Source organism: Anomaloglossus baeobatrachus, chromosome 6, assembly GCF_048569485.1.
Source record: "Anomaloglossus baeobatrachus isolate aAnoBae1 chromosome 6, aAnoBae1.hap1, whole genome shotgun sequence".
NCBI lineage: Eukaryota > Metazoa > Chordata > Amphibia > Anura > Aromobatidae > Anomaloglossus > Anomaloglossus baeobatrachus.
Window position 1 is genome coordinate 162,251,314 of NC_134358.1, and position 17,440 is coordinate 162,268,753.

A 17,440-nucleotide genomic window follows, 5' to 3' on the forward strand; every position below is an offset into this window, starting at 1 on the left:
TGATATACTATGTGGGAGGAAATCCACTTTACTTTACTTTAACTGGCACACTGCTGCTTGTCTCTCACAGGTGTAAACCAAGAATATCTGGTAGGCAATGTAACCAATGTACCCCGGGTAACTTCCGCTTCCCTGACTGCATTCCTTGTGACTGCAACCCATATGGGACTGAAGACCAAATCTGTGACCATCACACTGGGGTCTGCCTGTGCAAGGTATTATATGTATTATTTAAAACAAAAATCACTTTTAACTTCTATTCTTTCTAGAATGTGAAAAAGGATTTTGTTTAGAACTAAGCTAAAATTACGATGACATCTTGGCGCCTTTGTTGGCTATAGAAAATAACAACATGATTTTCCTTCGGGCATGCTAAAGTTTGACAGCGTCTGATCATCAAAAGAAGGCATAATTGGCTTTTAATGTATAAAATGTAATCCACAAAAAAAATAATCTGAACTATAAGATTTATCGTGCCATTTAGTTTTATGTTAAGATACCAAGAACCTTGTGATAATTCTATGAAGCCTGTGTGTTAGGTAATATGCAAAGCCAAGATAAGGTAAACCATCCTACTGAGTGAAAAGACAAATAAATATTCACAATTGATTAGTAACTAGTTTGCCAAAGCAAAGCCTGGTGTGTCCTATGGTGGGAAGTGTAGTTTTCATTAGTTTCAGTAATTTAGAATCAGGGTATGGCTCCACTTGCATATAGCTTATGATGCGAGAGCATCTGAAGCAATATGTTAATGACCCTCTGCTGCGAGTGTGAGCTGAGGATCATGTGACTGTGATGCGATCTTGCAATCATAACTCGGGTGTGGAGAAGAGGGAGGGAACACTTTCTCCCCATCTCCTCCGCTATCTGTCTCTGCATACTTCGCACTGCGGTTGGATGACATGCGAGTGCAGTACATTGTTTCACACGCTCCCATAGACTTGTATGGGGGTGCGTGAGCCGAGTCTCACTGGTAAACGCAGGATGCTGTGATTCATTCCGCATGCCACCATGGCATAAGAAATCAATTGCAGATGGACACTGCCCCATAGGTTTGCACTAGAGTGAGAGCAATCTGTTGTTTTATCGGATTGCACTCGTCCGTGCAAAACGCAAATGAAATCAAACCCTCAGGTTCAGTATTTTCTATAGTGAGATAGTTCTGGGACCAAATAAAATCAATACTGATAACTGAAACATGAGCTAACATTTCTCCATGAGTATATAGGAATTATTGCCGTGAAGTCATAGGTGAAATCTTCCCAACACCCAGATGCCTGGACTACAAGGCTGCATGTTCTGATCATGACCATAGTCTGGAAAAATACTGTTCCCCCGATAACTGTTAGTGCAGTGTAAAGAAAGGCAGACAGAAGGGGGCGTTCTCCTGCTGCTCTCTACTATACAGCATATACCATGGAGAGGTTGCATCTGGATGGGTCCTCACCTCTCAAGAACCATTAGCAATTTTCTGTAACTTGTAGCTCCATGTCAATGAGACTACAATTCCAAGTCTGACCTGCCTGGACCCCCATTGATGCAATCATTATGACATGTCAAAAAGACATGAGACTTAAGTATAATCATCTTGCTATAGTGCTTATGGTCAACAGCATAGAGAAATGCCTTTCACCACTAAAAGATAAAAAAAAATCCTTATTTTCTCTCCATCTTGAAATAAATCTTATCTTAGATGTGTAGAAAGAGCTGTCAGTGAACTCTTCACCTCGTATTGATAAATGTAGGGTATGTATTGTATATATAGTTAGACATAAAATCAACTTGCAGGATTATTCCTATTTCATTAATGGGTATTGTCGGATAGTGCTTGCAGAAATCAGCAGTTTTTCAATGTAGTGCTTACTAAAATTTGCAGGCTTACTTGTGATTTTTTTGTTTATATCTTATTACCTTGGAGACTGAGAACTGAAGAACAAGATCAGCAAAACATGTGCCATACTAGAAAGCAGAACATATACAGAGCTTATATCCACTTTTCTATTAAAGGGAACCTGTCACCACTTTTTTGCCCTATAACCTGCGGCCACCACCAGTGGGCTCTTATATACAGCATTCTAACATGCTGTATATAAGAGCCCAGGCCGCTGTGTAGAACGTAAAAATCACTTTATAATCCTCACCTAAACCAGTTGCTGCGGTGGATGTGGCTCAAATGGGCGTCTTCGTCCGGTGCCGACGCTTCCTCTTTCGGCCATCTTCATCCTCCTTTTGAAGCCTGTGTGCATGACACGTCTACGTCATACACACTCACCGGTCCTGCACATGCACATTACGATACTTTGATCTGCCCTTCTCAGGGCAGATCAAAGTGCGCCTGCTCAGGACCTGAATGCTGGCGAGTGTGTATGACGTTGGACGCGTCATGCACCGCGGCTTCAGAAGATAGAGGGCAAAGATGGCCGAAAAAGGAGGTGCTGGCACCGGAGGACAAAGACGCCCATTTGACCCACATCCACCGAAGCGACCGGTTTAGGTGAGTATTAGGCCGACTTCATACTTGTGATTAACTCGCACGAGTGCAATGCGAGAAAATCTCACATTGCACTCGAACCAATGTTAAGCAACGAGGCAGCTCCCATCTGCTATTTTTTTCTCAGTCCAAATCGGACTGAGAAAAAATGGCAGCATGCTGCGTTTTGGTGAGTTTCTCGCACGAGTCACTCCAATGAAAGTCCATGGGTGCGTGAAAAAAAACGGATGTCACACGGACGGCACATACACAATCCTAGTGTCATCCGTTTTTCTCAATACATTTCACGCATGTAGCAGAGAACAATGTAAATGCTTCTGTACATAACATTACATGAGTAGCAGCTGCTGAGGGTAAAAACTGATTGCACACTGATGGCATACTGACTGCACACTGATGAAAAGTGAACTAAAATCGTCTGACTTTCTAGCATGAGAATCGGACTGATTTTACACGCACAAGTGTGATTCCAGCCTTATAAAGTGTTTTTTATGTTCTACACAGCTGTCTGGGCTCGTATATACAGCATGTTAGAATGGTGACAGGTTCCCTTTAAGCTTGGAAGTACTATTTTGAAGCTGGTCATGATCACAAAAGCACACTGTTACCTCCTAATTCTGTCCGGCTAGACAGCAGCAGTAGTCTGTCTCCTAGGCAACTAGCTGTAAACAAAAGAAAGATGTTAATATCTTAAGAAAAACTGCTAATTTTAGGAAGAAGAAAATTGCAGAAATGTTTGCACTTACAATGACTATCCGACAATATTCATTTGTAAAAATGGGAATAAACCTTTCAGTCCAGTTAGATTATAACTTTTTGATCATAACTTTCTTACATGCAGGAAAATACTGAAGGCTCGAGATGTGATGTATGTCGCAGAGGATCATTTTATCTTGACCCTTCAAACACCAAGGGCTGCATCAAATGTTTCTGTTTTGGAGCAACTGATATTTGCCATTCATCCAGTAAACATAGGAAAAAGGTAAATGAAAGCAATTATTTAAAATATTTATAGAATAAGCTGAAATATCCAATATCTAACTTAACCGTTCATATTTCTTTCATATGAGAATGAGAAATAATTGCAAAATAATTCCGGATACGGTGTATTTTCGGAGCTGTTTAAAGCTATGTGCGCACGTTTGTGCGCGTTTTTCGAGTGCGTTTTTGGCCTCAAGACTGCATGACTTTGCTTCCCCAGCAAAGTCTATGAGTTTTCATTTTTGCTGTCCGCACACAACTATTTTTTAGCTGTGTTTTTGAGCTAAAAATCAAAAAGGACATATCAATTCTTTTCTGCGTTTTGCTGCGTTTTTCACCCATGCATTGGAAAAACGCAGCAAAACACAGTGATCAAAAACGCAGCGAAACACGGTAAAAACACATGTGTTTTTTATCGGTGCGTTTTTGCCGCGGGTGCGGTTTTTTAAGTTTTTGTGTGTTTTTTGCAGCCAAAAACGCACAAAAATGCAGCGACAAAAAAAAGCTGTGTGCGCACATAGCCTAAGGCGGGCTTTACACACTACGACATCGCAGGTGCGATGTCGGTGGGGTCAAATTGAAAATGACGCACTTCCGGCATCGCATGCGACATCGTAGTGTGTAAAGGCTCGATGATACGATTAACGAGCGCAAAAGCGTCGTAATCGTGTCAACGGTGCAGCGTCGGCGTAATCCATGACAGTCCAATGTCGTTCCTCACTCCTGCGGCAGCACACATCGCTGTGTGTGAAGCCGCAGGAGCGAGGAACATCTCCTACCAGCGTCACTGCAGCTTCCGTAGGATATGCGGAAGGAAGGAGGTGGGCGGGATGTTTACATCCCGCTCATCTCCGCCCCTCCGCTCCTATTGGCCGCCTGCCGTGTGACGTCGCTGTGACGCCGCACGACCCGCCCGTTTAATAAGGAGGCGGGTCGCTGGCCAGAGCGACGGTCGCAGGACAGGTGAGTCCATGTGAAGCTGCCGTAGCGATAATGTTCGCTACGGCAGCTATCACAAGGATATCGCAGTTGCGACGGGGGCGGGCACTATCATGTCGCGGGCGGAGGAGGGGACACCGCGCTCTCCCACTGCTACTCGGGTCCGGCTGCCGCGGCTGCTGCGGCCTGCCGCTGCTCGGTGGCTCGAGCGATGGGCCGGATCCCGGGGACTCGAGCGGCGCTCCTCGCCCGTGAGTGAAAGGGGTGTTTTGGGTGTGGGAATTGTTTATTGTCCGTGACGCCACCCACGGTTGTGGTGATTTGTTGACACCACCGCTGCTCTGTATGGGGATCCCGGGAGGGATGGTATGGAGCAGCCAGTTGTTATGTTGCCCCTCCGTGGGTAGGGGTTGGTGATCCCGGGGCCCAGTGATGAGGTGGGAGATGCAGGGCTTGGTGGGCGCAGGGACGCGGGGGCAGCGCTGTGCCTTGCGGCACTGTGGTACTCACTCAGCCTGAGACGATGACACAGTTCTCGGTAAAACACACGGCTGGAAAGACGGTTCCCACGGACGGCTGCACTTGCTTTCCCCAGTAGGTGACGGTGACGGTCCCTCTGTCCTGCACCTAAGTTGATAATGGTTGCGATGGGTTCCCACCGGTAACCCGCTCCCCGGCTTGGATATGGGCCGGAGGAGCCCTACTTTGCCCGCAGGCGCTGGCCCTGAGAAACTGGTGCCCTGGCGGTGGCGGTGTCTCTCCGTTACGGTTGGACTGTTGCCTTCAATCGGGACTTGGTTGTTGGGAGACAGACGTCCCCTTCACTGACGGATTTGGCAAATTATGGCGACTCCTAGCCTTGCCGGGATCCGAAAGGCCCCTGCCCTGGTGCTGACTGTTCTTCGTATACTGCTCCAGACCGCCGGGTCACCACCCATCCGCGGTCCTTCCAGCAACCTCCGAGCAGTCCCCCTGCAGACTATCACCGCCGTCTGCTGACCTTGCTGTCACTGTCCGGGGCACACACCCGGACCAACTTCAGGCTTTACTACTGTCACTTTTCTGTCACTTCAGCTTTCCTCTTTAGCTCCACTGCTACTTCCTTCTGCTTCACTCCCCTAAACTCATCTGCTTGGTTCTCCCGCCTCCAGGGCTGTGAACTCCTCGGTGGGCGGAGCCAACTGCCTGGCCCACTCCCTGGTGTGAACATCAGCCCCTGGAGGAAGGCAACAAGGATTTTGGTAGCCTTGGTGTTCCTAACTGGGGTGTAGGGTGTGGTGGTGTGATGACCTGTGACCCCTGGCTTGCCCAGGGCGTCACAATCGCGCTCGGCATCGCAGCATCGGCCTGCGATGTCGCAGCGTGCAAAGTGCCCCTAAGGCCTGTCTATTCATTTAACAGTTATAGATCTTACCTGATCCTCAGAGCGGATGACCTCATCCCATATAAATTAGTGACATAATCAAGTTACTGTAACTTCAGGTTTTAGCCTATCCCAAGGATTTCTGATATTCCTGGATTAGGAAAGACTTTCTTGTGGTTTGTGTGTTGTTTTATAGTAAAGAATTTATAGACAACATGTGTTAAGGGATCGTGGAAGTGACTCATGAGAGTGTAAAACTCCAAGAGATTGGACGCTTTCATTTTGAATAGGAACACTAGCACTGGTGGTCGGATCATTTAGGTTCTGCTCAAGAGACAATGGTCATAAGTGGCCATAAGGCCTAATTCATTTACAACTTTCCTAATTCCAAAAAAGATCTGGGCCCGAAAAACTAAAAAGGTGGTTATGTAACCTAAACTTTTAAAGGGGGCCTGACAGGTCCCCTATGCCCCCCCCCCCCACCAGCATTTATTTATTTATTACTAAATACCCTGCTTAAAACCAAAGCAGCAGCAAGATTGCTACAGGGTATATATGGGACAATTCAAACCTCAAAGAACCAAAAAAAACCCTGTTAGGCTAAGACCGCACTTTGCATTTCCACCTGCGTTTCAGGTGCTTTTTAGGTCCGTTTTGAACTGCACCTTTTTCATGCCAAAAGGCATGCGTTTTGCTTTTCCATAATAGTCTATGGAAAATGTTGATTTCTAGACCGCACTTTGCGTTTTAAAACGCTGCGTTTAATTTGCATATTTTGTGGCAAAAAGCCATGCGTTCAAAGAAGCAGCATGTCAGTTGCTTTTGCCATTTCTGCAGCGTTTTGCTAACATTGAAGTCAATGAGAAATGGCAAAAACCAAGAAACTTCAAAATTCCTGCGTTTTACCTGCTTTTTAGGTGCAGAAAACATGCGTTTTGAACAAACAAAACGCATGCTTTTCTAACATTAAATTAATGGAATCATATGTCCCTTTACACACACACATAGTCCGACAATTAAAGTAAAGAAAATTATGATTTTATTGCTATTTTAGCAATAAATATTATAAAACCGCTATATAAATATTATAAAACCGCTATAATTTCATGAAATATAACTATTTTCTTAAATAATTCAAAAATTATATATGTTTTGCTTTTTTTTCTCTTTTTTCATTCTGTTTGACTTTTTAATCTTTATTTAGCAGTGTCTTGATGTTCAAAACGCATCTGTCAAAACGCAGGTGAAAAAGCGCTGAAAACGCATCTAAAACGCAGTAAATACGCATGCGTTTTTAGTGCTAAATTTCTGAAAAAGGCAACTTTGGCTAAATCAATTAAGGCAAAAACGTGCGTTTACAACTGCAAGTAGGACGGCGCAAAGTGCGGTCTAAAGGCTACTTTACACACTGCGATATCGGTCCCGATATCGCTAGTGTGGGTACCCGCCCCCATCTGTTGCGCGACACGGGCATATCGCTGCCCGTGCCGCACAACATCGCCCACAGCCGTCACACATACTTACCTGTCCGGCGACGTCGCTGTGACCGGCGAACCGCCTCCTTTCTAAGGGGGCGGTCCGTGCGGCGTCACAGCGACGTCACTGAAACGTCACTGAAACGCCGCCCAATAGCAGCGGAGGGGCGGAGATGAGCGGGACGTAACATCCCGCCCACCTCCTTCCTTCCGCATAGCAGCCGGGAGGCAGGTAGGGAGAGCTTCCTCGCTCCTGCGGCGTCACACGCAGCGATGTGTGCTGCCGCAGGAACGAGGAACAATCTCGTTACTGCTGCAGTAACGAGATTTGAGAATGGACCCCCGTCTCGCTGATTAGCGATTTTGCACGTTTTTGCAACGATGCAAAATCGCTTATCGATGTCACACGCAACGGCATCGCTAATGCGGCCGGATGTGCGTCACGAATTCCGTGACCCCAACGACTCCACATTAGCGATGTCGTAGCGTGTAAAGTCCGCTTTAGCCTTAAAAATTAACTTTTAATAAATAAGCTTAAAAGATATAGCCCAAAAAAAGAAGACACACGTAATTTGATTAAAATTTGCAGCAAGGTACCTAGATAGGTCAGGAGGCAGTGAAGATTAATAGGGAAAAATAGTTATAGTCAATCACATATATACCGTATTTTTCGCTTTATAAGACGCACTTTTGTTCCCCCAAATTTTGGGGGAAAGTAGGGGGTGCATCTTATAAGCCGAATATACGGGGGGGAGGGTGTGTGTATATATATATATATATATATATACACTGCAGGGTCCGCTCTGGAGCGCTGCTGGGGGCAGGTGAATGCTGCGGGCATATAATATGCACAGCCGCTGTCCATCACCGTAATGCTGAAACCGCACCGCAGTGACGGGCTGGGGCAGCGGTGCATATTATATGAGCCTGCGTCCCACTGTGATGGCACATGCCCCCCCCTGTGTTAGATATGGCCCCCATGCTGCTGCTCACCCTAAAATAAAAAAGCTTTACTTACCCCCTCCAGCGTTTCTCCCCGGTGTCCCTGCTTCCACTGTGATCAGGCACGCAGAGATGAAGTCACTCTGCTGTGCCGATCACATGACCGGCACCAAGAACCAGGAAATGGAGGAACAGAAGCACAGAGGGAGACAGGAGGGAGATCAGCGCTGGAGGAGGTAAGGAAAGAGTGTTTTATTTTACTATGGGCAGCAGCATGGGGGCGATATCTAACACAGGGGAACGTGTGCAATCCATAGGGGGCCATAGGCAGCACAGGGGAACGTATGCAATCCGTAGGGGACCATAGGCAGCACAGGGGAACGTATGCAATCCATAGGGGACCATAGGCAGCACAGGGCAACGTATGCAATCCATAGGGGACCATAGGCAGCACAGGGGAATGTATGCGATCCATAGGGGGCCATAGTCATCACAGGGGAACGTATGCAATCCATAGGGGGCCATAGGCAGCACAAGTGAACGTGTGCAATACATAGGGGGCCATAGGCAGCACAGGGGAATGTGTGCAATCCATAGGGGGCCATAGGCAGCACAGGGGAACGTATGCAATCCATAGGGGGCCATAGGCAGCACAGGGGAATGTATGCAATCCATAGGGGACCATAGGCAGCACAGGGGAATGTATGCAATCCATAGGGGACCATAGGCAGCACAGGGGAATGTATGCAATCCATAGGGGACCATAGGCAGCACAGGGAAACGTATGCAATCCATAGGGGACCATAGGCAGCACAGGGGAACTTATGCAAGCCATAGGGGGCCATAGGCAGCACAGGGGAACGTGTGCAATCCATAGGGGGCCATAGGCAGCACAGGGGAACGTATGCAATCCATAGGGGGCCATAGGAAGCACAGGGGAATGTATGCAATCCATAGGGGACCATAGGCAGCAGAGGGGAATGTATGCAATCCATAGGGGACCATAGGCAGCACAGGGGAACATATGAAATCCATAGGGGACCATAGGCAGCACAGGGGAACATATGCAATCCATAGGGGACCATAGGCAGCACAGGAGAATGTATGCAATCCATAGGGGGCCATAGGCAGCACAGGGAAACTTATGCACTCCATAGGGGGCCATAGGCAGCACAGGGGAATGTGTGCAATCTATAGGGGGCCATAGGCAGCACAGGGGAATGTGTGCAATCCATAGGGGGCCATAGGCAGCACAGGGGAACGTATGCAATCCATAGGGGGCCATAGGCAGCAAAGGGGAATGCGTGCAATCCATAGGGGGCCATGGGCAGCAAAGGGGAATGTGTGCAATCCATAGGGGGCCATAGGCAGCATAGGGGAACGTATGCAATCAGATTAATCGATGTTAGCTAAAAGACATTTTAGCTTAATGATTACAATTATGTCTAGCCCAGAGAATGCTATGCATAGTTCTAGTACAGAAATACCATCCCAATCCGGCTTAATACATATCGACATCAGAAACACGCCCCCCGGATTGATTGGCGGCATATCCCCGAAAGCCCACCCACGTCACAGCATCTCAATATGACAAGTGCTGCATTCATTGCTAAGCCAGACAATCTGGTCCCGCTATGCAGAGATCGCGCATTCTAGCAAGATCTCAGAGGTCAATACATGGTCAAAAACAAAGTAGCCTCGAGTCGCTGGGACCCGCCTATGCGCAGTAATGTCTTATGTCTTACTGCCACAAGCTACCAGTCATCATTAGATCCAGGTATTAATAATAGGAAACCACCAATGAATAATAGACAAATATCATTAAGGGCAGACAATAATTAAGAGAAATACTGAACCTAAATAGATACATGTACCATATTTTACAGATGAAAACTCGATTATTAAGCCAATCAACCAGCCGTTATATAAACCTGATATAGGGAAAGTAATTGCAAGCCTTAAAAATATATGATGAAGACGCGTGTCAAGTACCCTGTGTTTTCATTTACTTACTTTAGGAGATGTACACTAATTGAATTGGTTCTAAATATATGGTCACGGTATAGCAGACCGCTGGGGATTGCAGCCCATAGCCGTCTGTTTTATCCGTGTTTATTATCAAAAATATGGCAGGAGCTCATGCCAATTTTTTAAAATTATTTCTTGCTTGCTTTTTACACTATTATACAGCTATTTGGTCTGCAACAAATTACAGATGTCTACACAGAGGGTGGGGGCCGTGTATAGCCTTTTAGAGCAAATCACAGACCCTGGCACATAGGGTGGGCTGGGGAAGCTGTGAATATTCATGAAGCTTAATGAGTGGGCCCACAAAAGAGTATGTCTGCTGTGTTATCTTCCAGGAAACATGTTATGTATAACTGTCCTGATCTTACCCTCATTTAGCTTCTGCTTGTAGCCCCCTAGCCCTTACTGTGGCCATTGTACAGCACAGAAATTCTCGTCCCCATTGACTTGTATGGGGTTCGTTATCTGGGGTCAAGTTCGGTTCATTTTTTTAGTCCGAGCGGATTCAGCGAACCCAAATATCCAAATGTCCGCTCATTACTAATTGTAATGAATATTATTGCGTTATTAAATATTTATGTACCGTATACTGTTTTTTTAGTTGTTAAGGTCTCAGTCCTGACTTCACGTACGTTGTCATTTCTATAAATATTGTTCTTCTGTTAAGTTTGTAGATATGAGGTTCTGGATACTTGAAACATCAGATCAGACCAGAGTAGATGTCACCTTTAATCCAGGAAGCAACAGTGTCGTAGCGGATGTGCAAGAATTACCCCCATCTGTTCACAGTCTGCACTGGGTGGCGCCAGCAGCGTACTTGGGAGAGCGGGTACGTAAGAATAAGTGCATTGCCGGAACAAGCGTGTATTGAATATGCTTCATGGCTCTGGGTTTTTTAGGGCTCATTCAAAGGGGCATATTATATCTACTTGTACTATCCGTGTAAATATCGGATTTCACACAGACCAATGTTATTGAATAGGGCTGTTGAGATGACACTTTTTTAACATAAAAAAGTGTCCAAGTGAAAAAAAAAGCACCATGCACTTGTCATACACATCTTGGATGAGGCTCACTTATTTAAATTTATGGGCACGCAATATGAATCATCCTTATGCATCCAAATCTTATGATTACTTTGCAGTTCTGAAAATAGGAAACTGTATTTGGTCTTCTGATTTTTTTAGATGTTGATGAACAACAACAGATTCCATACAGATGTAAAAACAGCCATACACACGTGCATTTTTCTGGGTGAAAATTAGATGTATTTTTCACACAATCGTCTGACCCCGTCCATAACCTCACTACTATGTCACCAGTTCCCCATTATGATCCGCTCTCAGCCTAATAATACGTACCTGTGTGCAGGTTTCTTCATACGGAGGCTATCTGACGTACCAGCTGAAGTCTTTTGGCTTACCCAGTGAAGGCATGGTCCTATTAGACAAGAGGCCAGATGTTCTGCTCACAGTAAGTATATCCCGAATTGCAGTTTTGTAAAGCGAAAATCTGGAGACAAGAACATATTTTTCTGTAACCATGTAATTACGATGTAACGCTGTATCAGTACTTTACAGTCTTGCTGAATGTGTTCTTGTATCATGAGACACAAAATGATATGTTGTCTGGGCAAGTCATGATTTTCTGGTTCAGTGCTTGCAGTAAGCAGTGTGGTGGGGAGTTGGATCTGAGCGCTCTGCTATTAGCGGCCACAGGCTGTCAGTCGCTATTATGGATGAGGCATTCTAAGCATTCTTGCTCAGCCATGTTTGCTGCCATTTCACACCTCATTAGCCTTGACCTGGCGATAATAGGTTACATGTAGACTGCATAAGATGCAAGAATTATTTAAAAGAACTGAGAGTCCTCAGTGGTTGATACCTTTTTAATGGCTAACTGAAAAGATGGTAATAATTGCAAGCTTTCGAGACTACTCAGGTCTCTTCATCAGGCTCGGTATAACACAAAATCTGAAGTCACATATTTATACACAACAGGACTTAGAATAGTGCAGTAAAAAAAAACAAAAAAAACAACAAGTTATATAAAGCAGAACTATCTCTATGGCAGGAGGGAAAACTGTTGTGGCCATAAATTTTGCTGCAGTTCAGTGTGAAAGTTTTATTGTCCTCTGATCAGGGTCTGGTCCGGGCTGTGACGCGCTCGGATGGTCAGAGGAGCACATCTTTTAACTGATGTAAAAAGACATGAATCCATGACACACATTCATTCCTACTCTGAATGTGTGAAAGTTCATCATAAGTTTGTACTCCCAGACTCTCCTGTCTCTCTGGGTCTTGAAGTTTCCTTTCAATACCATCAATTTCATGTCCAGGATACTGTGGTCTGGGTTACAAAAATGTTTGGCCACAGGTAGATCCATCCTTTTTTCTCTAATTGTGTGTCGGTGAGAATTCATTCTTGTCCTGAGCTGTTGTCCTGTCTCCCCTACATACAGACCCCCAGTTGGACATTTGGTACATAAAATTAAGTACACCACATTGGTTGTGGTGCAGCTGAAGGTACCTGGGATCTTGTAGTCCTGATGTGATCTGGGAATCTTTATCTTGTCCATTGTCAATATTAATGGACAGGTCTTACATTTTTTCTGGTTGCAGGGAAATGTTCCTGTTGGTGTTGGAGAGGACAGGGAGCTTCTGACAATGATGCTTCTTAGATTTGGGGGCTGTCTAAAACACAGAAGTGGGGGGTCTGGAAAAATAGATTTTAACCGGGCATCTTTTTGCAGTAATGGTTGTAGTTTCCGTGCAGCTCCTCTAAACACCTCCAGATGTGGATTGTAGGTGACTACAAGAGGTACCCGGTTGTTTTCTTCTTTACTTTTATAATGTAGGAGATGGTTTCTTGATATTCTGGTGGCTCTTGTAATCTGGTTTTCAATTGTTCTTGGGTGGTAGCCTTGATTCAGAAAGGTCTTTCTGAGGCCCTCAAGGTGATTGTCTCTATCTGTACTGTTGGAACATATCCGATGGGAATACAAACTTATGATGACCTTTGACACATTCAGAGCAGGAATGAATGTGTCTCATGGATTCATGTCTTTTTACATCAGTTAAAAGATGTGCTCCTCTGACCATCCGAACGTGTCACAGCCCGGACCAGACCCTGATCAGAGGACAATAAAACTTTCACACTGAACTGCAGCAGTATTTATGGCCACAACAGTTTGCCCCCCTGCCTTAGAGATAGTTCTGCTTTATATAACTTTTTTTTTTTGTTTTTTTTTACTGCACTATTCTAAGTCCTGTTGTGTATAAATATGTGACTCTTCAGATTTTGTGTTATACCATGCCTGATGAAGAGACCTGAGTAGTCTCGAAAGCTTGCAATTATTACCATCTTTTCAGTTAGCCATTAAAATGTATCAACCACTGAGGACTCTCAGTTCTTTTAAACAATTTTTTTATCTCTACTGGCTAACACGGTACAAAGATATATTTTACTTGTATTAAGATGCAAGAAGCAGTGTACAAGGAATCCAAGCACCATAGAGGGATAAACAAGGTGAAAGCTGCTGTCACCTGCTGCAGATCGTTACTTATCCTGCAAGTCTCTGTTGACTGTCAGTACTCCAGGATGACTGGAGATATTCTACTAGAAGGTGTTGAATCTCTCACATTTTTTCTTCTCTAACAAGATGGTCACATTCCTGCGTTCATTTAAAGGGACAGAGAGAAAAGACAAGCAATTTCTTCTGATCAAGCTGTTCATTCATTCATGGGATACTTCATTAGATCTTAGGCTAGGGCTACATCTAGAATTTGTATATCTCCCTCTAAAACATTCACAGTTGTATAGGAATGCATTATTAGAATATTATTAAACTTCTTTTGAAACCCCTCTAAAATTGATTTTATCTGCTGGGTAGAAAAGAAGTCTAAGGCCATTTGCGCACTAGAAAGTGCCTTTTTCTTAAGAAAAATCCAGACCCTCTTAAAGAATCCCGCACCCGCGGTAAAAACCCGCACCAAAACCGCAGCGAAATCCGCATGCGGTTTTACCGCCGTTTGCCGCGGATTTACCGAAGGTTGGTCCCTGCGGATTTTTACTATTATCTATGGCAAAAAACGTAGGTACCTGCGGAAAAGAAGTGACATGCTCATTAACTCCGCAGCGGAAAATCCGCGGGTATAAAAAAACAGTGTGTGCACAGCATTTTTTAAACCCATAGGTTTTGCCGGGGAATGACTGCAGCAATGTTAGACACATTTTCTGCAGCAATTCCGTGGCAAATCCGCAGCGTGCGCACAGGGCCTTAGGCTGGATTCACACATCCATGTGAGTGTTGCCATCCAAGAGAAACGAACTGGTTCATCATCCAAGTTGCATTACTTTTTTTCTCTTCCTTTTTTTTCTCTGAAGAATTATGCTTTCTTCCAAGCCAACAACATTTTTGGGAAAGTGACATGTTTTTTATTCAGATTTATCACTGAGCAACAGATCCATGAGACATGGATACAATACAGAAGGCTTCTAATTTGCATCCACGTTTTTTGTATCCCCGTAGACTTGCATGGCTGAGTCTGATCCATAAATTTGATGAGAACAGGAGCGGCTCGGAGTCCCACAGATCTCACCTTAGGATTTGTGATTTTAGTGGATTTGTAGATACATCAAGTTTATTCTATGGGTTAAGTGTTGTCCAGGAAAAAAATCGGACAGCACTTAGACGTGTTTTGTATCTACAGAGTGCCCTATATACACAGAGGTTATGTGCAATCTGGCTCAAAATTGCCTGCTTTTTTTCTGCAAATGGTTGCAGTTTTGCTGAACAGTTTTCATCTGCATCACAAGTACAAGTGAATTACATAAAAACCATGTGTATGACTGACATGGACTTGCTACATAATCAAAAACCGAACCCCTTAAACACTGCGGTCCCCATTCATCAAAAATTTTGCACATCTTTTTGACACAGCTGATGTACGCCACAGCAAGCAACGTACGCCCATCAGTGACTGCACCCATAAAATTATCACATTTCTTTGAGGCACTCAGCCATGTTCCCTCCCAGTAAAGTTCCGCCCACTATTCAAAGGTAAAAATACCAAAAGTTGCTGAATTTTTCCACAACTATGGCTGGATTAATCACACTTGCGAGTGTAAAATCGGTCCGATTCTCATGCCAGAAAGTCGGACAATTTCTTCTCACTTTTCATCAGTATGCTGCCAGTGTGCAATCAGTTTTTACCCTCAGCAGCTGGTATTCATGTACTGTTATGCACAGGAGCATTTACAGTGTTCTCTGCTACTTGCTAGAAATCTATTGAGAAAAACAGATGTCACTAGGATGGTGTGTGTGCCGTCCGTGGGACATCTGTTTTTTTCACGCACCCATAGACTTGCATTGGAGTGACTCGCGCGAGAAACTCACCAAAACGCAGCATGCTGCAATTTTTTTCTCAGTCTGATTTGGAGTGAGTAAAAAATAGCAGAGCGGAGCTGCCTCATTGATTAACATTGGTCCGAGTGCAATGCGAGAATTTCTCGCATAGCACTCGTGCGAGTTAATCGCAAGTGTGACTCCAGCCTAAAAGTGACTCAAAAATTTACTGAAAACTGATCAATCAGTCCCTATTTGTACTTCCATTCTTAGTATAAAAGTCTAGAAAAAATTCCAATCAGAGAAATTTACAAGACAAATATAGATCCATAGAATAAAACCTGATATTATTCATAAGTAAATTAAGAATTCAAATACATATATAAAAACACTTGAGACACAGACTAAAAAACAAACTCATGGGGGAAGTAATTTCCAATAGTATAATACATGTAAACCTAATAGGTTAGAAGGAACCACCTGTAAATAAAAACCAATAAGCCTGGAGGTAGATGGTGACTTTGGCCGTTACACAAGTCATGTAGCCAAGGATCACTATGTAGCTGCTGCATTGCAGCGCAATACAAGTGAATCGGATTGCTTTGCAAACCTCTTGGTATTGCAACATGTAAGTTGTTAAAAATTCAATCCTGTTGGATCTCTTGCAACTTTGATTGTTGCAGTCGCGGTACCCCAGTTGTCACAATGCAACGCCAGTAATTTGCATTGCACTGCTACACATAGTAATCTTTGGCCGCATGATTTGTGTAATGGTCAAAGTCGTCAAGTAGCCCTAGCCTAATGATTACAAATGGTAATATGCAGTATATTCAAAACAAACAAGATCTAATTTAATATAGAATAGGTACAAGATGGGTACCCCAATAACATGTAACAAGGTAAAGAATATCATATACAAAAGTATACAGAGTTAACCAGCTAACATAGTACCAGCTCTCCCACCACACACCTGACGCGCTTTTCACAACTGCTTCAAAACGTGTCGGGTGTGGATCCAGCCACGGTATTAGTGCATGAGGACATCATACTCAGCTTTGGTTATAAGTATTATACAAAAATTCTATTTGTAACATTAACATACATTTGGCGACCTGTAAGGTCACTTGTACACGTGCAGCACCAGTGGCGTAACATGAGGCTTGTGGTCCTTCCCCAATGCAGAATCTCCAACAGGGCCCCCAACTAACAGTTTTTTTTGTAACAGAAAACAGAAAACATGCAACTTCTGCTGTAAAATTCCCACACATTTATCTGTTTGCCACAGCTGTAAGATTGCTGATAGAGGTGCATGAATAGTGTGTGCTTCATATTAAATGTGATGTAACAAGCTATTATCCACTGCTTCCATAACAATTGGTGTCAGAAATGCTCACCATACATTTTGAGCAGATTTCACCCCTTGTTATTTAACAGGTAAAATACCTTAAAAATTTGCTGCAAAACTCTTCATCTAGGGCATAGTGAAATAAAAAATATGAGTATGGTCTTATAGGGTTGCAAATATGGTCCTGAAATGTTTACTGTCATTTCAACAAATTTCTAAAATCAACTGAAAAAATTAATGTAAAAAATCTAGTGATATATCTTCTCAGGAAAATGATTCTTCTTTCTCCATTTATGAGCCACATATTGTACTCTTTGCCTTCTGAACTGATGAGTCACTGAAATCTGTCTCTAAATTTGACCAAGTGGTCAAATCAAGATGACGGCTAGCACAGTCAAACCTTTTGTACGCTATGAAGAGGGGAGGAATGAGGGAGAGGTAGACACTGACATAGGCAGAGAAACAGAGGTTGGCTGCACCTTCTCAATCAAGAAATGTATCTCATCCTAGAGTTGGATTCACAGCTACA

At 44.0% G+C, this 17,440-nt stretch overlaps 1 protein-coding gene across 1 annotated transcript in view; it reads left to right on the top strand.

Moving 5' to 3' along the window:
• The window catches only part of LAMA3 (laminin subunit alpha 3), a 291,632-nt gene that overhangs the window by 152,622 nt on the left and 121,570 nt on the right, over window positions 1-17,440 (top strand). The window contains exons 31-34 of the mRNA XM_075353342.1: window positions 71-215; window positions 3,333-3,473; window positions 10,887-11,048; window positions 11,591-11,692. Coding sequence (XP_075209457.1) covers window positions 71-215; window positions 3,333-3,473; window positions 10,887-11,048; window positions 11,591-11,692 — 550 coding nt within the window. The remainder of the gene's footprint in view (window positions 1-70; window positions 216-3,332; window positions 3,474-10,886; window positions 11,049-11,590; window positions 11,693-17,440) is intronic.